The sequence below is a fragment of the Cylas formicarius genome, unplaced genomic scaffold (genome assembly GCF_029955315.1).
Source record: "Cylas formicarius isolate icCylForm1 unplaced genomic scaffold, icCylForm1.1 PGA_scaffold_8__14_contigs__length_24414737, whole genome shotgun sequence".
NCBI classification, from domain to species: Eukaryota; Metazoa; Arthropoda; class Insecta; order Coleoptera; family Brentidae; genus Cylas; species Cylas formicarius.
The window spans coordinates 10,187,073-10,210,045 of record NW_026844361.1 but is presented as its reverse complement, the minus strand read 5'-3'; the positions used below and the strand labels follow the sequence as shown (position 1 = coordinate 10,210,045).

At 33.0% G+C, this 22,973-nt stretch overlaps 3 protein-coding genes and 1 long non-coding RNA gene across 5 annotated transcripts; all 4 read right to left on the bottom strand.

Annotated features, from left to right (window-relative positions):
• Nucleotides 1-699: 699 nt before the first annotated feature.
• On the bottom strand, nucleotides 700-3,047 carry LOC132706413 (uncharacterized). Of its 2 annotated transcripts, XR_009619584.1 has the most exons (4): nucleotides 2,939-3,047; nucleotides 2,732-2,887; nucleotides 2,556-2,677; nucleotides 700-1,002 (listed from the first exon to the last, which is right to left on the bottom strand). It is a non-coding gene; the product is annotated as an uncharacterized LOC132706413 (long non-coding RNA). The 2 variants fall into 2 exon arrangements; XR_009619583.1 differs by lacking the exon at nucleotides 700-1,002 and having other exon boundaries at nucleotides 1,011-2,677.
• Nucleotides 3,048-3,165: 118 nt separating this feature from the next.
• LOC132706482 (uncharacterized) lies at nucleotides 3,166-5,432 on the bottom strand. The gene is made up of 4 exons (XM_060677836.1): nucleotides 4,621-5,432; nucleotides 4,326-4,562; nucleotides 3,498-3,825; nucleotides 3,166-3,440 (listed from the first exon to the last, which is right to left on the bottom strand). The coding sequence occupies exons 1-3, from the start codon at nucleotides 4,871-4,873 to the stop codon at nucleotides 3,566-3,568; spliced, it is 750 nt and encodes a 249-aa protein (XP_060533819.1). The 5' UTR covers nucleotides 4,874-5,432; the 3' UTR covers nucleotides 3,166-3,440; nucleotides 3,498-3,565.
• An 811-nt stretch (nucleotides 5,433-6,243) lies between these two features.
• Nucleotides 6,244-13,650, bottom strand: LOC132706686 (odorant receptor 49b-like). Its single transcript, XM_060678164.1, has 7 exons — nucleotides 13,421-13,650; nucleotides 13,119-13,355; nucleotides 12,721-13,066; nucleotides 7,860-7,959; nucleotides 7,702-7,794; nucleotides 7,490-7,645; nucleotides 6,244-7,437 (listed from the first exon to the last, which is right to left on the bottom strand). Exons 1-7 carry the CDS (start codon nucleotides 13,641-13,643, stop codon nucleotides 7,396-7,398), a joined length of 1,197 nt encoding a protein of 398 aa, XP_060534147.1. The 5' UTR covers nucleotides 13,644-13,650; the 3' UTR covers nucleotides 6,244-7,395.
• A 4,987-nt stretch (nucleotides 13,651-18,637) lies between these two features.
• On the bottom strand, nucleotides 18,638-19,092 carry LOC132706751 (cuticle protein CP14.6-like). Its single transcript, XM_060678255.1, has 2 exons — nucleotides 18,953-19,092; nucleotides 18,638-18,898 (listed from the first exon to the last, which is right to left on the bottom strand). The coding sequence occupies exons 1-2, from the start codon at nucleotides 19,078-19,080 to the stop codon at nucleotides 18,661-18,663; spliced, it is 366 nt and encodes a 121-aa protein (XP_060534238.1). The 5' UTR covers nucleotides 19,081-19,092; the 3' UTR covers nucleotides 18,638-18,660.
• Nucleotides 19,093-22,973: the final 3,881 nt, after the last annotated feature.

Here is a 22,973-nt window from a genome sequence, read left to right as displayed (position 1 = left end):
TTCCGAAACTTTAGGTAATAATCTTGTTGCATTGTATGTTAATGACCACCTTCGGATAATCCCATTCAGAAGCAATTGGTCACTTATATCTATGAACAGACTTTACCTATCGATGCTCACCCGTATAAAGGACAATTTTATTCCTTCGTGACCTTAACCGGCGATGCACAATAACTCAAGGAAGTTGAGTCGCGCGCGCGCGGAAAATATTAGCCGCGAGAAAATTACGGCAACTGTGTCGGATTGTCGCTTTTTTCTTTTTTGAATTTATTCGACCTTCGATTAGGCGTTATCCAGGCGTCATATCGCGGATTTTTACTTCTTGAGACTTTCGAACCTTGCCGAGGTCGCTCGTTTCGTTTTTGCATTGCCTTATAATACGAGAGCCGGCGCACAGAAGCGAATTTTCTGAAAATCCCGATGTCAGAAATGCCAATGTGAGAATTTCAGGAAACCCCATTAATTATCTGCATACATGCCTGTTATACCTTACTTTAGGTACTGCTTTATTCTGAATATGTTAAGAAATATGTAAATTTAAAGTTATCATTTTTTTTTAAGTGGTGTTATTTTATTGATAGTGACGTTAGAAATCTGTGTTTTGCAATAATAATTTGCCTAGTGGTGAGTAACAAAGGTACAGTTGAGAAACAGGAAATTTTATTTTAATATAGTTACAAAATTTTTAAAAAAGTCGGTTTTACTTTTTTTTTAGAGAAAAATTCAATGATTCTGACGATTATTTGGCATTTTTTCTAAACGATTTGGAAACAATCTCATCAATAATTTTACTTTGTCGTATTTATGAAATACCATTTACTTAAATTGACTAAGAAATAAAATTTGATTATTTAATTATTTTTAACAGATTTGGGTTTGCAAGTCGATAGACCAAAGAATTGATTTGGTCTATTTGGAATTCGCATATTTGCTTCAGTGGTTACAAGATTTTTTTATTCATCTATGCTTAGTTTCGAATTCTAGTTGTATTATTAAATACCTCTGAAACAAGAATTATCAATTTTAAGGAGTTTAATTGGGAGGGGAGGAGGATTTTTTGTTGTAATTTTTGGGGATATAGGATCTTTGCACTATTTTTACTACTCAAGGTCTACTGCAAATTACATTATCGAGTCAAGTATAAGCAAAATTGAATTAAAAAAAACAATACTTTCAATGTGTATGGTCATTCCTTTCTACACGTTTTATTAATTTTTATTCGAATTGATGGCGCTGGATTTTTTCCCAGATTTTGTCCACATTTCACCAACATTTCGTCAACAGGTTCATTTCATCAAACGTCAAATGTACAATGTTTACCCGTATATTCTTGCGCATTATCTACAGGGTCACTCGTAAGATGTATACGAAAAGTGCACAAGTGTCGAAAAATTGGATACTGTCAAATTTTGCCAGGTGAATGTTTTTAAACGGCCAAATGTATTATTTTATATTGTAAGTCTTTTTTTATATTTTTTATAGACAATATGAGTCGAAAAGATGGCTCAACCCGTTGATGATAGATTCTTTGTGTGAAAATATTAGGACTTTCATTGTCATTTCATTATCTAAAATACAGACCACTAAATTTTATCTGATTTGAAAATTGGTATGTATAATTGTCCTGTCCTTTCCATACAAATTTAAATAAAATCCCGATGTACATCTATAATATTACAACTTATTTCGTTTAATAAATTTCTTAACTATTTTTTTTTCTCTCGTGTAGATGATAGATATTTTAATTTAACAAATTTACTTTAAATACTCCGCTTATCTCTCTTCTTCGTTGTATAGTTGAGATTAAAGAAAAACATACTACAAATAATAAAAGCGTTCCATTAGAGAAAACATCAAGCTGTGAAAAACAGTCAAAAATAGGGTCACTACAAATGATAACAAGAGATATCAATATTGATGAAGGTAAATATTAATTTAATGTTTACTTACATCATATAATTTCGATTTATTTTCATTAAAAATACTGAATCTTTTCAGATATGAGTTGTGCTAAATGGTATGATGGTTGTTTGCCTAGAGTCAGATTTTCGAACTTGTCAAAAATGAGGCAGTTTGAAATTTCGAGACCCGCTAATATTTGTAGTGAAATACAAGAAGACCAAAGTCAAGTGTGTGTATTACACTCAGTAAATTTACCCCATTAGCTTACAATTTTTGTCGTAAATATCATTTAATTTTCTGTTATGGCCATTCTTTAATAAAAAATATTATTTATATTTATTTAATCGATCCTTTAAAAGTGATTCGGATGACCCCATTTAAGAAGTGCTGCAACTTTCACATTTCACATTCTATTATTATAGCGTAAAAATTCAATGAATGGCAGCTTAGCAACCCGGGGTATAGTGACATGATATGGGGGAAGAGCTTTTTTCCACCAAACATTTAGTAATTTATATCAGTGCCAAACCAAGGAAGTTCAGTATTAAAAGTATTTTGTAGTTTGTTGAAATTGTGTTAGTTACATTTTATATATTTTGTTCTTCATCCATCTCAACAATACTAAGTGAGTCTTGGTTGAACGTACAACTTACGCCGGTCTATATGTACATTCCAAACGTTATACGAAGAAAACAAATGTTGGAATAAAACTTATTTTTCTTTTTCTCAAGATTTAAAGCATCACTGATGTGTAAGAATACGCCACCTTAATTCGCTAAAATGAAAAATATTGTACACAAAGTTCCGGCCTAATTTTAATATTCCTTACGGACATTGCCGAGAACATCGTCATAGGACCAAATGGGCCGACATCAATACTTAGCGGCTTCTGGCACCTCACGATCATAAAGTTGATAAGGATCATCGTTTGGCTGCGAAGGTCATACCATTTGCTCTCATATAACGCCGTAGACATTTTGGAACTCTTATAAAATGAGTTGTAAATAAACTCGTTTAAAGAAAACTGTTTCATTACCTGAACGACAATTTCATCTGTAGCCCAGGCCAATAGAAGCAACTTCTTATGAAATTCCGATTAAAATTGCCAATTGAATCTAATTATGAAGGCTTCCAATGCAGTATCGTAATCAAGCAAAGCTTTAATTAATAGCTATGCATTAATCAAGAATAAGAAGCTCCTAGTTGGGCATCTACCGACAATTCAGAGAAGCATATTTAAAGAAACAAAATTGTGTTGGATTATTGATCAAATCAAGGCCTCCCAAATATGTCACTAGCAGAAATCATCAGACCAGTGGAGGATAGAGAAGCATGGAGCAGGTTTGTACCATGAATGAATCACGACGGTTGAAATGATTCAAATGAAGTGCTGGCTTAAAGCAAATTTCCGCATAGTTTATTATTTTTACAACATTACCGCAATTATTTGGAAGAGTACCATGCCAAGAATTAATGATATTACTGCATATTCCAGAAACACCGTTGCTTTGAACGCATCATTCACGCCGTGAACGTATCTGAAATAGATCAAACTTCTATAAAGATAGCGAACCAGTAACGAAAATGTGACTTACGCGATCAAATTCTGATGTTTTACGCATAATCTTCTCAAATTTTCAACCACACTTCCATTATCGCCCTTTCAGTATTGATCAAAGTGTCTGAAATAGTTCTGGAATATGATGAGCTGACTTCTAATGAATATTATCACGCAGTTATTAAAAATTTGTGTTGTAATGATGAAATTCGTCAACACAAACATAGATATGCTTTGTTGGGTCAACGCCCACACGTGGTACCTATTTTCGTCGTACGGATACCATATTAGGAACGGTAACGGTTTTTGCAGTGTGTTATTCGCGTGTCTTTGGAGTCTATGAAACTTGTAGCTATTCAAAATTCCTAAAAGGGCTTAAATTAATAAAATTATATCAAATGTTATTATTTTATATCATTACTGTTTCGTCCCGATAAGGTAATTTTACTGATAGTGGAAACTCATTTTCAAAATGAATATATATTAATTAATTAATATGTATTTGGTTTCTGAATTCTCTTTCCATATTTCAAATGGCTCAAGTATGTCTTTATGCTAAATAGTAATTATCAGCATTTTGCAACGTTTGTAGATGAAACGAGCTAGCGAATATTTCTTTTAGTTTCACTAATATTTACTTTTGAAAACGTCAGTTTATTTTTGGGTAACTAGTCAAATAGAATGATTGGTGAAATAATACCTTATTTGAAAGAAATTTGTGCGAACTTTAGCTTCAAATTGAAAAATATACATTTGTTATAACAGGTGACTGGTAAATGATAACAGGTAATTTGTCGCAGAACCGCCTATGTCCTACTACTTACGCAAGAGCAGAAGAAACAATAACAAGATGATTTAAACTCACCAAATCCGCAAAAGGCGATTGCCGTAAATAAAGTGGTCGTGCAAAGAAATTTACTCAACACGTGAGAGAATTTCACATGTTTCGAGTAGATTCTCAGTGTTGCCGAATCGTTTTGCATATAAATATAGCGTTCGTATGACATAGCTTGCAGTAGTATTTCTTTGGAAATGCGTGGATAAAACACTACTTTGACTAACAAAAGCGCCAAATAGATCAACTTCGATATGCTGTCGATTGCTACAAACATTAGGATCGTATCTGCGAGCTGATTTTTGCTAGTCATTTTTAGCGTTACCTGCTTCTGGATCGGTTCTTAAAATGTACGGTATGTCTATGGCCATCGAAATTGTAAAATAGAAACTAATAACGGTTAATATTATGTAATAAATCATGTAGAAATAAGCTGAAAGTTTCGAACAGTGTGATATGTCCAACCTCCACATTCCCGCCAACTTCAGAGTTATGATGACGAAACGAAAGAGCTCCTTTCTGCTCTCCATTTTAAGAAATGAATTCACAGGAAAACTTTCCTTGAATTTAAACCACATGCACTCTTAAATAACAACAAACATTTCAAGACTCCGAAATATTGCATGAACTTCCTATCCGTTGTCCATAGACGTAGGTGACTTTACTTTTATAAACTTTAAGATTTTTCGTGTGAAAATTTCAAAAAATCTTTGCCTGGTTTTTCAGTTACATATGTCAAATTTGGCAGAATTATTTGGGGTATAAAATAGCTCTTTTAGCTCCATGCACATTAGAACTATTATTGATATTATTGATTATAATATTGGCGAGGAAGCTCCCCGAAATGACGCTACTGATCTACTTGGGCTTAAAATAAAATAACACTGCTAAACTTTAGCAATATCGTCAAAAGAATATTTGAAATATTAATATAAAGTAGACTTGAAGAAGATTTTTTAATTTAAAAATATGTCTTCAAAATTTTTTTGTTTTGTTTTGACAAAATTATAGTTGACCTTGAATTAAATATTATCGTAACCAAAATCATTAAAAAATTACTGTCGCGCATTTTTCAATATTTTACTTATATACTTATACTAAAGTTGAGATACGCTACTGTAGAAAAGTCTCCTGTTAATAAACAATGCCAGTGCCCTAGCGGGAAGAATAAAAAAACTCGCAATTTAGAATCCAGGTATTTGGGACCTGTAATTTTCCGACACACCGACAATTGGCGTGTTTTGAATGTTTTACGTATATAATTTGCGTTTGTTTGTATCGCAAAAAACTTACGTCTTATATGTCTTGGTGTATCAAAGGCTTGCGTACGCCATGCTTTTATCTATTTTTATTGAAAGTAAAGTTTAGAGATAAGTACACCTCAACAGAGGTCACGCCCGTGACTACCGACCTTCTTGCCCGCACTGCTGTTGCCGCCCTTAAGAAGCGGAAAATAGGTTTTCATACGTTTTATCTGTTGCAGTGCATCCGGTCTGAGTTCCTATTGGATAGCTCAAAGATGAAAGGTGGTGAGATTTTACCTGATTTGAAGCATAGAATTCATAACTTTTTTGCTGCTGATCTGCTAAGTTTTAATCTTAGAAGTTGTATTTACTTTGGGATTCCTCCTGTGTTGGTTTCTGTTGGCTTCTTTAGAGCTAAAATCAATTCAGTTTAGTGCGCAAGAAGCCAACGTCAGCAAGTTCGATTTATGGACAACCGACTCAGCAAGAATCCAGAAGATTTGTAAATAGTATATCACAGTAACCTTTGGAAGTTTCATACACATACATAAATATTGAAATGGCTTAAAATATTATTGACTTTTTTGAAACTTTACTTGCCAGTTTTTGTAACGAGTGACTTGATGTTATTATATTATATTATACCAGTAAAAAAACCATTATTCAACAGCGAATAACGTGATTTTTTAATTGCGCCGGAAAAAGAAAACAAACGAAAAGGGAGAAAGAAAAAAAATCAAGGATGCAAGGGAGAGCAAGGTGCACATTTTTTTACAACAATCATTCTTTTTCAAATATTGCTGAAGGCAGACGTGCCGCATTTGACGGAAGTTCATTTCAGTATTTTGGACCGAAGCAGAAGAACCATTTTTGAAATGAAACGGTTTTATGTTGTGATGTTTGAAATTCTCCAAAATTTCTCATTATTTGGTTTAACTTTTTCGCCTGTCAACAATCCGAACAGACAGGTTGAGTTTAAGCACTGTTAAAGTTTTCTTGGGACGTGTCTATATTTTCAAGAATAAAATCTATTTGCAGCTGGGAGTCGTCATTGAACTATTTAAGTTGAGTTTTTATTAATACACTGAAAACAATAAAGGCAATAAAATAAAACAGGTAAACCTGTTGACATTTTCTTTTATTTTGGGATCTTTGGATCTCACTCTACTAATACAATTATGTAATTATATAAACTTGTTTCTTTTTGTTATAAACCATAAATTATTTTTTTATTCAATGAACAACTGAACGTATAATAGAAACATTTTTCGCTCAGTTTAAAAATGATAAACAGGATTAAATGTTTTTCAATCCAATAAATGTTGTTAGTTGTTAATAAATACATACTTACTTACGGCTGTTAAACTAATTAGATGTTTTATTTCAAAAACCTTGCAAACCAAATATTTATCAATTGTAAGCAGTTTTAATTAATTGTCAGAATATTTCATAATAAACAATGCATCCCTTCAAAAAGATTTTTTTTTGCCAGTTTTGCGAAAAACTTCCACAGGGAACTGGTACCTAGGATCCTGGAAAATTGCAAAGAAATATGTCAGCTTTCAAAATATTCAATTAACCATGCAATAAGAAATTAAAATGTTTCAAAGAAAATAGTTAATATTTTGAAAACCGATAGAGGGGAGTCAAAAACCTATGTGACTAAATTTTAAATAAATTATATAATACAATGTATACTGTAAACTTTGTTAAAAGTTACAGATGTATAAAAACGCTATTTTATAACAATAACAAGTCCATGCGAAGGGGGTGACTATCCATTGAGCAATAATTCCAATCCTGTTTATGAGTCTCCATTTTTGTACATTCCCATGTGACCTCTGATTTTTAGCATTTTATAGCATTACCGACGTGTACGAGTAAGCCAATTTTAATCGCTGAGGGAGCAAAGGTATGTTAACTGATATAATTTTGTACAATTTGACTTACACTCATCGCAGAAAACATCGTCATGGGACCGAACGGACCTATATCGATGCTAATCGGTTTCTGGCACCTCATGATCATAAAGCGAATGAATAACATCGATTTCTTATTCTGTTCGAACCATTTGCTCTCGTATAAGGCGCTTGCTAATTCGGAACTCTACAAGAAAGGATATAATGAATATTTACGAAACAAAACCTTAGAAATTGAATTACTTGAACTACGATTTCGTCGGTTGTCCATGACAATAACATGAGCTGACTGATTACGACAAAGCCGAAGGTACTGTTTAATGACGCCTCCAAGCCCTGCAGAGAATAATATTTGGCAAAGAGAAAGCATTTTTAACTATTTAAAATTAATTAATTCATACCGCAATGATTTGGAAGAGCACCATCCCCAGGATTAAGGATATGACCGCGTATTCGAAAAATATCGTTGCCTTGAACGCTTCGTTTACAACTTGTATATACCTATATTTGAAACAGAAATACAAGAAGTTAAAGTTATTAGTTATTAGTTTATGGAAATATTTGGAAAACTGAAACTAGAATTTGAAAAAAGTTTTGATAAAAGATATTCACCTGAATATCCAAAGACTAAATTTAACCTTCTTGTCCCACCTCAATAGAGCGGAAGGTGAAAAATATTCAAAATGTAGCAATAATTTGGGACACCCATATAAAACTTATACTAGAGGATTTTAATTTTCCATTCACCTTGCTAGCTCTCAGGATAGAAATACAATCTTTATATAAATCTAGATCATTGGTTAGACAACCCACCATTAATTGTGATGTGGACTCTGGGATATCAACTTGGCGGCAAGGCAAAACCGTAAGAACTTAGTCGCGCCAAGGACGATCCTCCATTAAAGGTGAATTTAATACAACGCTTACAGTTTTCATGGAAGCCTTTTTGACGTTGCTACACCTTCACATTTACCTGGAGGAGGGGAGATGGGCCACTTCCAGACTAAACCAGAAGGCTATAGAAGACGCTGTAGTTATGTGTTATGGAGCGCACCTAGCTGCTATTAATGGTAGTCTTTATCTCTGCAAGAATGCCAGTAGAAATATAATTTGCAAAGAGGAAAATCAACACACTTGCACTAACGACGTTGAAATCGCATCTACGTTCCTCCAAAACCATAAAAAGTTAGCAAAAAGGCCTGTAAGCTGAAATAAGGTAACTCTGTCATGGACATCTAGATTATGTAGCCTGGTACGAAATGAAAAGGCAAAAAACACAAAAGGGAAGATAAATTTCGTCCATGCGTGGAGAGTAAAAGAAGCTAAGTTTGTAAGCGAGCTTCTTTTACTATCTGCGATTACCAAGGTTAGCTCATTCGAAGGCATTGAGAGAATGGTCCAAGAAAGGCACAAGGAACAACAAAAGTTTGAATATAAAAGTTGGTTCCAGTACAAAAATTTCCCTATTTTTTGGATTATTTCAATTGTATCATTTGAATTACATACAGGGTGGTCAAATATATATATTTTTTTAATGGAACGCCCCATATTTTGTTACATTTTTCACCCCTTTAAAAGTCGAATGCGTTATTAGTGAATGTCTTCGGAATTCAGGTTATGCTTTAAATGTTTTTTTCAAAACATTTTTCTGCTTAACATGTTTTAGAAAATAATACTTTTTCTCAGACAATATTCATAATTGAAATATTATTGTTAAATACGATGTTTCTCTCATTTTTTACAAAATCAAATACCCTGTATATTTTTGCTTTTTCGGATAACCCATTAAAGGACGAATCCGATGATGTATATGAATATTGGTCTGCAGTGCCCTGTTTTGAATTTATTGACGATTTTAATCAATTCCGAAGCAACATGAAACGCAATTAATTTTAATTCTGAAAGCGTCTCTAATATTTTTTTATGAAATTGCTGCATCAATAACATACATTACACAGTATCGTTTGACAAACCTCAATATACAGAGTTATTCACGCTGAGTGTCCTATTAAACGTTATGTAAGCGAATATGCGTCACCTATGCAAAATATTTTTGGCCATTCGGTGTTGAAAGATATACTCGTAACGTATATCAACTTTCGTTTTTTTAATGGAACTCCCTGTATATTATTACATTTTTAGATTCTGGAACTTTTTTTGTGTAACATATATCATACCTATCTTGAACATTTTACTGATATAAAATAATTTTTTTTTGCAAACCGTACAGCTAAATACTTGCATTTTTTTGCGGTTTCCTTTAAATTGCTTTATTATAATATAGTTTGAGGATGAACCTATCGGGTACAGAGCGTTCATAAGATAAGCCCCAATTGGAGGTATATAAAAATCCATGTTACTTGGGAATTTTAAAAGGAATACCTCATATTTTATATTGGCACGTAAATGAGCAATTAATTGGCCATCTAAAAATATCAAACTATAATATATCTATTTTTCCTGGTTTTCGAGTTATATATCTGGGTAGTGACATGTCTAGAAGCATTCCGATTTCTCATTTTATCGTGTTTTCATAGTTAAAAGTGGCATTTATTTGGGCAAACAAGCACATGATTATGCAAAGGCAGATATTTTGAATATGTTTTACATTTATGGTGACTGTTAAAGAATTGTTTCAAGAAAGTGTAGAAGATCTAATAAACAATATCGGCATTTGCCACCAATGTATGAGAAAAAGCGTAAAAGAATTGAAAAAAATTTCGAAACCCACGAAGAAGGGAACTTCCAAAACTTGTTACAAACTCAGTAGAAAATGAAACCAACGTATTAGCATATTTTCACACATTTTCACATGCGTCCATTCCGAGCGCTAAAGATGATTTGGGCATATCTTATTCCTCGATTCAACGGATACTGAAGAAACATAATACGCATAATTACAAAATAATTGCATTACAATCTCTTCTCCCTCGTGAAATGATATTGGTTAGAATAAAAGAAGATCGAGATTGTTTGAAAGGATTTCAAAATTTTCAAGGGGGATATATTTTTAACAGAGATATTAATCATTTTTGGTAATCGGAAAATCCAAAATTTGAAGAAAAGCGATTTCAACATACATTTAGTTTCAACGCGTTTTGGTTAGAAAGATATTTGGATATTTTACGAACAGTAGTTATAGATTTTTTAGACAATTTGACGGAGTTCCGGTTCATTGCACAAATCGACTAAGTCAAGAACTTACAATCATGTTTGAAAACCGATGGATGAGGCGTCTAGGTTCATGGAATTGGCCACCGCGGTCGGCAGATATTACACCGGTTGACGGCGCTATTAAAAAATGAGTGTATAAACTTCCAGTTGGAATAAGAGAAGATTTGGAACGCCGTCTTAGGCAGGCTTTTCAACAACTTGATCCAAACTAAATTCAAAAGGCAATAGTTTCCAATGTTATGAAGTCAATCCGTGGATATCTTAGAACAAATTGAGGTCTTTTCAGGCATAATGTATTTCATTAAAAACAATTTAAAACCGGTGATTGTTAAATTTTGGTTGGTATATGTGTATTTCCTTATTTACATTTAAAAACACGAATAATGGAATATTGAGCTTATTTATGTCAAAGACACATATGTTTACAAAAAACGACGTCACCAATGCCAGATCAAATGTGATAACTTTAATTCGCTTAAATTGCAATATTTTGGTTTTTTGCATATAACTCAAAAACCTGCTAAAATAGATATACCATAGTTTGGTACTTTTGGATGGCAAATTAATTGCTTATTTACGTGGCAATATTAAATTTAAAATTTCCAAGTGACATGGATTTTTATATCTTGCCAATTGCGCCAAATCTTATGAACCCCTGTACGCGATAAGTTCATTCTAATACCATATTATGATAAAGCAATTTAATAGGGAACGGTAACCAAAAATTCAAATGTTTAGCTGTACGGGTACGAGAAAAATTGTTATTGTTGTTTGTTGCCAAATTTCTTAAAAAGTATTTTACATACTGTATTGTTATATAAAACAGTTCCAGAATGTTTCGCAGACTCCAAAAATCAAATAATATACAGAGTGTGTCATTTAAAACACAAAAGTTATTTTAATAATTTATTATATTATATTTATTAATTATTATTATTATGTTTCCAGTATATCTGGCAACACCGCATGTCCAAAAATATTTTATATATGTAGCTCATATTCGCTTACATAAGTAACCAACATTTAATTTTTTTACCATAAGTCATTCTCCATACACGTCTAATTAGACACTCACTTTATTGCCTCCAGAATTTGATACTCTAATACAAAAACTTCCACGAGCTTATTTTTGTATACTGTCTCTTTTAAAGCCCCCTTCAAAAAGAGGTCCGGTGGGTTTAAATCCGATATTCTTGCTGACCTGACTGACCACAAAATGGTGCCATTTTGCCAATCCATTGTCTAAAATTCACTGATATTCGCATAAAACTGTTTCAGTTTCTCTCTGCTCTAAAGAAGCCACCAAGATGATTGGCGAAACGTCAACAAGTTCGATTCATCAAAAACCGACGCAGCAATAACCAGCAATTTCATAAAAAAACATGAGAAACACTTTCAGAATTAAGTCACAAAGCTATGAGATTTAATTAAGGCGTTAATATTGCTTCGGAATTTGTTAAAAGTCGTCAATAAATTCGGAATGGATATATCGTTGGATTCGTCTTTTAAAAGGGCTATCAGAAAATGCAAAAATATACAGGGTGTTTCATTTACAAAAATGGAAGAAGAAATATCGCAACACGCATATTTATATATATTTTTGGATTCGTCTTTTAAAGGGGCATTTAAAAATTTAGTACAATATGGGGTGTTCGATATAGAAAAATGTAACTTTATTTGACCAGTTTGTATGTAATTGACCGAAAATCAAAATAATACAAAATAATTAAAAAACAATTACTTAAAACATCTTTTAAATCGGACACTCTGTACATATAAGATGAGAAAACGGATCAGATACTTGAAACTAGCTGCCGACACCATGGAGCTTGAAGAAAATATCCCCACAAAATAACGGGCTCCACATACGAACCGAGTCAGATAGCTTAGGTATAAAAATTGGATTTTAAAATAGGACACTTGTCCAGCGGAAGGCCTATAAGACAGCTGTACCCAATATCCGAAAACTCCTAATAAAGACATTATATGTCGGTTCCTAGGTGGTGAGTTATAATTTTTTCCGTTTCCACCGTTGGTTCGAGTCTTTGGAGTGTAACAAGAGTAACGATATTGGAATACAAGACTTACCTAAGCAGATTTTGATGTGCCACGCACAACGCTTTCAAGCTCTTAATAACGGCCCTACCTCTATCCAGTACATGCTCATCACCACCGACATGTTTATTAAAATTTCTGAATTGGTTTTGCAGTACTTTTAACTGACTCCTGAGAAATATCAACGTGCTGTTACTAAACACTTGTAGCGATATAATAAAAATCGTCCATACGCTAATGGATACCACTTGGTGCATGAGTGCCCACACATGGTGCCTGTTTTTGTCGTACGGGTACCACAGTTGTAAGGGTAGAGGTTTGTTCAAAGTTTGGTTACTGTTAGTGTTATGCTTGTGAAATTGAAGACTATTGATGATTCCTGAAATGCCCAGCTATTGACTAGAAAAGGTCGTAGGTCCCATATCACATACCAAATCCAGAAAAAGCCGTTCCAGTGAACATCGTGGAAACGTAAAAGAATTTGCTCAACGTGTGGCAGAAATTGACGTGTTTCGTATAAATTTCCATAGTGGCTGAATGGTGTTGGTCATAGATACAACGTTCATATGACAGTGCTTGAGGTAGTATCTCTCTTGAAATGTTAGGATAGGAAAGGACCTTGGCAAACAGTAGTATGCAGTAAGTCAATTTCGATATGCTATCAATAGTTGAAATAAAAGTAAAAACATATACCTAGCTCAAATTGTCAAGCTTGCACTATGAAAATCATTACCTTTATCAGGATCTGTCCTTAAAACATTGGGTATATCCACAGCCATCGATACCGTCAGAGACATGCAAATAACCTTGAGTACTAACGAATATATTACATAAATGTACTCGAAAATATTTGGAAAATGCGGCGTACCAAGTCGCCACATGCCTGTCAGTTTCAAAGCGAATATCGCATAGTGGAAAAGTTGCTTCTGAGTTTCCATTTCCAACACTAGAGTCATTACAACATTTCCGCCTTATTTAAAGATGGTGCATCCGGACATTCGGTGCTATTGCCGGCTTTAACGTATGCGATAAAAAATGAAACTTCCCCTTTCAGGAATTCAGAGGCGTAGCGTCACAGCTTTAGACTTCATAATTTGTTCGGTAGAATATAGTGCGTGTAGAAATTCATCAATTTAATTAAACTGATATCTGATAACATACTCTTTGATAAAAATTCCTTATATTATACTAATTACTTTTACCTTTGATTGGATCCTGTTGGTTGTCGTAGGTCAATTGCAACGCTACTGGCCCGTAATATGTTTCTTTAAACACTTACACGTATGCATCCCTTATTATAAAAATAATTTCGCCTTTCAATTTTCCGCAAGCCATCCGCAATCTGTAATTTTCAAACCCGCTACCGCATTCATAAATATTTCACTCTGTTTGTGCACACCGATGGAATATTTCTTTTATATTCCTTTCTTTCAGTTTCGCCTAGCTTGTGGTTTGTTAAATTATTAATACAGAGCTTTAAATTATATTTTTAAATATAATATAATTATTATATAAGATAATTATCTGCTTATATTACGTTGGTGGTGAAGTACCTCAGGGTTCCATGTTAGGACTAGTAGTGTTTTCTCTCTATGCGGCAATGTATGTTTCCAGAAGAGTTTAACAAATTTTTAGTTGCACATTGCCCCATATAAATTTTGAAAAAAGTGTAGCTTTGTTGTTATATAAGGAGAATGGGGTCAAATAATCCGTGCCGTGATTTAGTGAAAATTTTCTATCGGGGTACCAAACACTGATCCGGTTAATCATTTATATTAACGCGTCTATTAAATATAATAACTTGGTAAAGTCTGTTCATAGATATAAGATAGTGACTGATACGAATTAAGGAAATACCCGGGAAAGCTGTAGGAATGAAATATGGCCGAACAGGTCCGTACTTTGCTTAGAATTTAATTATTTGGGGTTTTGTTAGGAAAGATACTAAACAATATTTATTTATTTATTTATGAATGTATTTATATTTAAATCTAAAATAAAATAACAAATTATTTTTATTACTTACTTAAATTACTTAAAATTATTCACAAAATATATCAGTATCACTATCGCTATCATCGCCTGTTCTAATTATTATTTGTTGTATATTATTTGCAATATGGATATACGATTGTTCTGCTTTTTCTATATGTCTAAGAGAATTTGAATTTGAGAATTTGAAAGGTGGAAGCCTTAAAATCGTATGCCCTAGATTGTTTGCATAATTATCACAGAGGTAGTCCTTTTGTAGGTTCAAGCTTTGTAGAACCTCAATTAATTGCTTTTTGGTATAATTTTCGTGAAAATGAATGTCGTTATTATACATGTAGTTTTCGATTGAACTGAGGTGGCTTTTACTTGATGAAAATCCATTTATCAACATAAATAAGAACTAAAAGTTCAGATTTTCACGAAATTATATATTATGACATGACAATTGTTTCCACACTTTCTCAGACATTTGATAAGTTTGTTTTTAAACCAACTTTCAAATAAATCGGCGGTGGTGTCTTCATTGTAATCCAGAGAAGAATCTCTAATATTTTTCGCAGACAGAGAAAGTCAGTTTGGAATCCAACCATATTTAGAGCCAGCATGCAAAATAGTTATTCTTTTACCTTTTTTTGATGACGCGTTTGTTTTACACTCATCAGTTGAATCAACCCAACCCTTTTTCGGGGTATCATAAGTGTCCAACCAGGTTTCATCGAAGTAAATAATTGGCCTATGTTGTTCTTTGTAAATCCTAATTTTTTCTATATATTCCAGTCGCCATTTCCGAATTCTAGAAGATTCCATTAAAACTTGCCTTTTGTCAATTTTTTTAAATCTAAAACCCATGTGTTGACACTTTCATAAGGTAGTTCTGCCACATTTAACACCGGTTTCATCTTTTTCAAGCCTGAGGGTCAAATAAACATTGTTTATAACTTCCTTAGTCTCAATAGAATAGTGTTTTTGGGCGGGAGCATCTCCTGAGATACACTAGACTCGCACATGTTTTGCATAATTCGCACACGATTCAACACACGCTGTATTACACACGAAATAAGAATGATTACTAGTAAACTTAAAATAAGTAGTATACCAAACCAAAGAATATTAAACACAGGTAGGTATATTTAAATTATTTTCTATTACGGACCACAATTTTATCTGAATTTAAATTCCGAAACTTTAGGTAATAATCTTGTTGCATTGTATGTTAATGACAACCCTTGGATATTCCCATTCAAAAGCAATTGGTCACTTTCTTATATCTATGAACAGACCATACCTGCAAGGAGGATGGAGTTTGAGGTGCACGAGTAAAAAGTAGATATGGATTCGGTATGTCAGTCTTCCAAGCAAATGCAATTTTTTGTATGAAAAAAATTTGCGAATTTTATGCATTAATAAAACCACTGCTTGTTCCTGTTACTGTTAAATTATTAAATTTTATGGAATTATTGGAATTTGGAATCTGATGCGTGCAATTATGTTTAAATTTCACTTAAATTAATTATTAATTATATGGTCCGGTTTTTTACAAATTTCTCATATTAAATATGTACAGCCATTTGCAATTCAAAGAAATGGAAGGAATTTCTTTCGAATTAACATTGCAAAATAGAAGTTTTATCAGGTAAGTTTAATAGCCCCTGATCCATTGAACTATATTGAATATTTTATTTGGAATTTAAAAGTTGTTTATTATTATTAAAGCAGCAATCCGTTCAAGCAGATCTGCGTAATTCTGCTATATAATTCTATATATTAGATATATTTAGAAATGGTAAATATGAAAGGGTGTTTTTTCGAAGCTGTTATTCTACTATTGACAGGGTTATTCTCGCTATGTTTCTCCATTTTTTTCGTTGATCCAGCTTCAATTTTAAAAGTATTTTAAAATAGTACACCAAATAAGCAGCTATTTAAAAATTGTCGTCTTCCTTCCTTCCCTCCTTCGTTCTAGACATATACAGTGTGTCCCACTTAAGAATTGCATACCCTTTTAAAATCTTTGTTTATGGTTCAACTTTGATAGTTTTTGTTGGGCAGATCTCTCAAAAATGCACTAGAACCTTACTTTGATTATTTCTTTAACCTAAAGTCAAGGCCAAGTGGGCCTATTTAACAAAACAGGGAGAAGGAATTTCTTTAAGGATAAAGTATCAAAGAATTCTTATTTAAGTATACCAAAATCCTGATTGTATCTACACCTATAACTAATTTCCATGAAGCTCGAATACGGAGTACTCAAAATACCGCAGGCGCTTCTCTTAAGTATTATTTCTGTAGAATGTTTGTTTATGGCTCAAATTTGATAATTATTTTTTTGTTTAGATATTACTAAAAGGCGCTGAAAATGATTTTTGCATATAGCATCGACTAAAGTCATGGACTGGCACAATTTTTTGAAGCTGAAAATCGAGAAGTACTCTTAGGGACTTTTTCTAATTGAAAATGACAGCAGATTCGGAACGACCTAAAAGCAACTAGGCCAAAGCTTTTAACGTTTTTAAAAATAAATATTTACGCTGTAAATAGCGAATTACACAATTTTGAAAAATAATGATAAAAAACACTTTAAATATCTTTTAAGAAATATTTATTTTTTAATATCATCTTAAAACAATACTATTCTTTAAAAAATACTATAAAACTATACTATTTCTACGACCGTTAGTTTTTGGGTTAATTTTTGTAAAACAACACGTATATATTCACTGACATGACCGTCAGAATTGACAAACGTCAAAATTCAAACCGTGAGGTAAAATCTCCGAAAACATCCGATTGCTCCCAAACCCGTGCGGTAAAATCCCGGAAATGTCCGAAATGGCTCGGATTCGTGGGAAACGAAATTGACGTGGTAAAGTGACGATTCCCGCACGCTAGATCGGTGGGTAATTAGGTATTTTACAGACGGGAGTAGAAGAAAGATATTTTTCTACTCCCCTAGCTAGCGTGCGGAATGCGTCACTTTACCACGTCAGCTTCGTTTCCCATGGATCCGAGCCACTTCGGACATTTCCGAGATTATACCGCACGGATTTGGGAACGATCGGATGTTTTCGGAGATATTTCCCACGCTTTGAATTTTGACGTTTGTCAGTTCTGACGGTAATGTCAGTAAATGTGTCCATGTTGTTTTGCTGACAGTCATGTCAGTGAATGTATACGTGTTGTTTTACAAAAATTAACCCAAAAACTAACGGTCGTAGAAAAAGTATAGTATGCAACACGTTCGGTAAACTTTTTAACTCACTCGTTTATTAAAAATTCGCTCCGCTCATGTCAAATAAACTCGTGAGTCAAATGCCGTTTACCGTACTTGTTGCATAATATACTATTAAGTCTAGTAAAATATTTAAATCTTGTTCGACGTTTCCTCTAATTGTTCTGAATTTTTGCTTAAGTTTCTTTTTTCATTCGTTTCATTAAGCCTTTCTTCTTCGGATTAACCCACTTTACAAAGCTTCATAAATAATAATTGTTGAACTGAGGTGGCTTTTACTTGATGAAAATCCATTTATCAAAATAAATAAGAACTAGAAGTTCAGATTATCATGATAAATACACGGTGTTGTCGAAACAATTGTCATGTCAAAATATATAATTTCGTAAAAATCTGAACTTTTAGTTCTTATTTATTTTGATAATAATTGTATGCGATTAAAGTTGCGCAAATGTCACTTTAAACTTTTAAATTTGCAAAAATGATTGTTATAATGTCACATGAACAAAGTTATTTTTAAAATTAAGATATCTACAACATGATTAAAAAAATATTTTTTTATTTTTTCTGTTTATCATATTTGTGATCCTTCGGTCTCATAATATTTTATTAATAACTACATTAGGCAATTTAGATATTCTATTAGAGTTATTATTACAGTTCTATTATTAGTCATTGTTCGATGCACTTGGGTCAGACACATGAAACACCGCATTTCTTTAAGCACTTTATTAACAACAGTCAAGATGAATTCAGCCCAACCCACCCCCAGCCAAGCTCGCTAGCAGAGTAGAATCAGCTGCCAATGTTAGTTGGCTAATCTTAGTTTTAGCTCGAAATCCATTTTCATCGGCGGTGTAAATTGTCTCGTACTTTTTACCATTGTCGCCGGTGTAATAATACTTGCCACGTACCCTTAAAACTTGTTGACTTCCCACGGGCGTGATAATACCCTCTTCTTCACGAAAATTACCGTAATCGGTATAGTAACTAGAAAAGGAAACGTAATTTTGGCAACGATGCTTCAAAATCGTGCGTACTCACCTAAAATAGTAACTGTTTGGGGTGCGCCTGTCTGTGGCCAGCGCAATTTTGCTCCCCCTCTGGGGATGCAATACACATACTTGAACACAAAAGATCGTAACGATGACTAGGTAACACCGCGCACGCATCTCGATTGCGAATACTTGTTTATAATAATGAAATACATCAGATTTTCATTTTCTCGTATTAAATACCTGATGCTTCGGGGAATATCATGCAAAGGTTGCCTCATTACTACCAATGCGAGTCATCAAATTAAAGGTCACAGATTAATAGATACATACGGGCATCGTTGGTTCATTCTGTTTTTTCTTTCTTAAACTTCGGAAAAAGCAATAATTTATAGTAATTACGCTCCGGTTTCCCACTTAATTGTAATTTGGAATTTCTTCACTTTAAGGGATTTTGTTATTCGCTTGGAGAGGTGGGATTGATGATCGAACGAGAAAGTTTTATAAGGAAAGTTTATTACACCCGAAATTCATTAGCATGCATATGCATATCGTTTTTTATAGACTGTTTAATATATTTTAATAAGAACAGTTTTTTAAAACAAAACAATTACTTCATTTATACTAACTCAATCATTCAAAGCTGTCAGTTCAAGTATCTTTGATTTTACTCAAAATCAAACACGTTTTTTTATAATAATGGCAATAATTTTGCATAAAGACAAATATTTTGACAATTTGTATTGGAATTGTCAAATAAAAAAAGTTTACAATAACAAGTACACTAAATGTACAGAGATACTATAAAAAGGTTATGTGAAAAAAAACAGTGTATAAAAATTTTGGAAGTAGATACTGTTTTAATCTTATTTGAAAAAATGTCAAAGAGTTACATTTTATTTTTTCATCGGGAATGCGATTAAAGACTTGCAGTGATCTAGACGATATTTTATATTTGGCAAAAATATATGAATTTTGTTAGGCGGTCTGGTTTTAAAAGACTGAGCTACTGGACAATTATGTCTTCAAAATAAGACAAGAACATGTCTTCTGAGGATGGTGGTCTTAAAATTGTTGTCTTATCCGGATTTACTGTTATACCAGTGATTGACGTTGCTCAACACATCGTTGCATTTATCTTACAATAAAAGTTCGCACTCATCTGAAATGACAATGAAAGTGGGCATATAGCATGAAAGTTGAATTTGTAAAAATGGTTTCTACATTATTGATATAGAGTGTAAATAGGATAGGACCTGAAACCGATCCCTGTGGAATACCTATATCAATCTCAACTACAGAGATTATTATAATCTGACAACAGAGATTATCTTTGTCAGTAAAAACACCGACAAACTGCTTGCGCTCCTGCAACAATGCAGTCACAACGCTTTATTGCGATCACAAAAGATCCCTCTCTGACTCAGGTTTTTTATTACATTTCCGCAAATTTAGCTTTCTGCGGAACATTTTGGTTAGTTAGATGGACACTAAAGTCGATTATACTGATAAAAACTAATCGTTGGACTTTTTTAATAGTTTGTCACTATACATTGGAGATACTAACGCTTTCCGGCTATGGAATACCAAATACAACCTACATGTTTCCTGAATTTTTTTCTATCTTTAGGAAAAATGTTACTAGAAGAAAACATTTTAAACATACGCAATACACCAAGCGTCTAATTAAACCTTTGCTAGATTTGACTATTACTGACAGGTGCTGGTTGTGTGTAAAAACAAGAGGCAAAAAATTTACAAACAATACAACACATCGGTCTGTGAAGGGTATTAGATGAAACAAATAATCTGTAATTTTTGACAAAATTGGTACATTTGTTATAAACTACTTAATTACATTCCCATCGAGAACAATATCTAGAGTTATAAAAATAGCCGGCATTCTTTGAAGTGTTACAATTAGTACTTTAACTTTTTTTAAAAGATGACTCTTGTTAAGCTGTAAAAAGAAACGTCTACTTATTCTCCACTTTATTGTAATGGAGGTATTATAATTATTATCGTCTCCATATGAACAGCTTTTTCAACAATAAAGGACTAACTAACCAAAACTAACCTCATGAATGGCATAGAACCATTTAAAATGCAGTACAGCTACCTCGATCATAATAATTCCATACATTGCTCCGATTTATATCTTCAGGCAGTTGGCCTGTCGATGGGCCATAAACAACATTATCCGTATATTCCTTACGGTCTCCGGATAACTAGATATGTTAATTCCGCCATTATGTGACGCAGAATTATTAGAAATAAAACACGTACGCGTATGATCTGCGCCCCACACAATGGCATTGTAAGCATCGTGCTCTATTGCAATCTTTACGATCCGCGGTTGATTTAAGATCGCTAGATGTCACTTTGGTCGTTCGTAGGCAGCAAGTTCTATTAAAATATCTTTGAGTAAGGGCCGGAGTTGCGTCGCCATATTGGAGGTCAAATTGTGATCCGTTCCTAGTATAAAGGTTTACCTTATTCGGACGTTATGGTTTTTGATAGATATATGTTGTTATTTTAGTAGAAAGAAACGTTTATATACGCATTAAGAAATAAAAACTTTCACATCTCGTTGTCCTTCGGCAGTTGCCAAACGCAAATTACATCGAGTGTCAATTAACCCAATTTTTAGTTTTTTGTTTGTTGTATTTCTCATTTAAGGAAATTTAATACAGTTTATCAGATATATATATATATTTTCACTAATAGTTTTGCAATATACTCGCGCTATTTTAGGCTTCTAGAAGGCTGTTGTCGAACTATATCTCTTGTTGAGTATGACTCTTCTTTCTCTTTGTGTCTGTAGAAGTTCCTATAATCGGGAGTGAGTCACAATTTGGTGTTCATGAAATTGTATTGTTTTTTTTGACAAAGAAGAGGTATTAATATTAATATTATTATTATTATTGGTATTATATGTCCTAAACGTCTTAGCTTTTGAGATTCAAAGTTTCCAGGAAAAAATATGTTTTATATATTATCTACAAAATGATTAGAGTATTTTTTGTGAAATTTAGTAAATGCATTTTGTCAAATCAAGAGACATTTTCTGATGCACGACACATTCTTTGATTTCTATCAGTGACATTCGTCTGTTATTTCTATAACGTGTTTTAGAAAAAAAAATGCCTTTGCCTTTTTCTTATCAGAATTTGATTAAATTAACGAAAAGTAATGATACTAATACTATTTTTTTCTACTTGGAACGCTTGAGGACGTCATGATCATTTATGTGTCGGAAATGGTTTAGATATATCTTTAGAATCTGTGTATAGGCCGCGGAGGGTTTAAACATTGGGCAGCAAGATCTCCTGATCCCGATTGCTTAGATTTTTTTATGGACATACCTTAATATTTAAAGTGCATGTTAACACTTAAGATGTAAGAGTACGCCTAGTATGAGTGCTCAAAAAATTAATAAATGTAATCCAATTATATCAAGTTTCTTAAGAATTATGTATTATCTGTGTAGTACTTGATTAAAAAAGGAAAGTGCGAAAGGTGGAGAGATAACTAGACTATAAAATATCAGTTGGGTACTAATCGCGCCACTGCTAGAAATCAATTTATTTCTATTTATAGTATTCCTTTTCTACGACAATAATATAAACACCTAAAAAAATGCACGAATCACATAGATCTTCTGTGGGGTGCTTCAGGTGCTGAAATATTTATAAATTTTTTACAGAAAACTTACTATACAATCAATTCAAAATTCGTTAATTCAAACAAAAAAAATTTTTTTTGTGTATTGAAAATATTGAGGCGACACCCACACTCAATTTTTCGCTGTATTTCGTACGGTACCTGAAATAAAATAACGTATCAGGCTAAACGGGTGATGAACGAATAATTACGAAAGATCAAGAATGGCGGCAATTAAGGTTTTGATTTTTTGGCACTTGTGTATGTTAACAAAATGGAGACAACGTATCGAATTTGTCTTCAACACAAAGGCGCGAGGGCACAGTGAGGAATTCTTATCCGAGCGCAACAATAGAAATCAAATAATCCTATTAAATACATTATAATAAATTTGAATAATCCATATG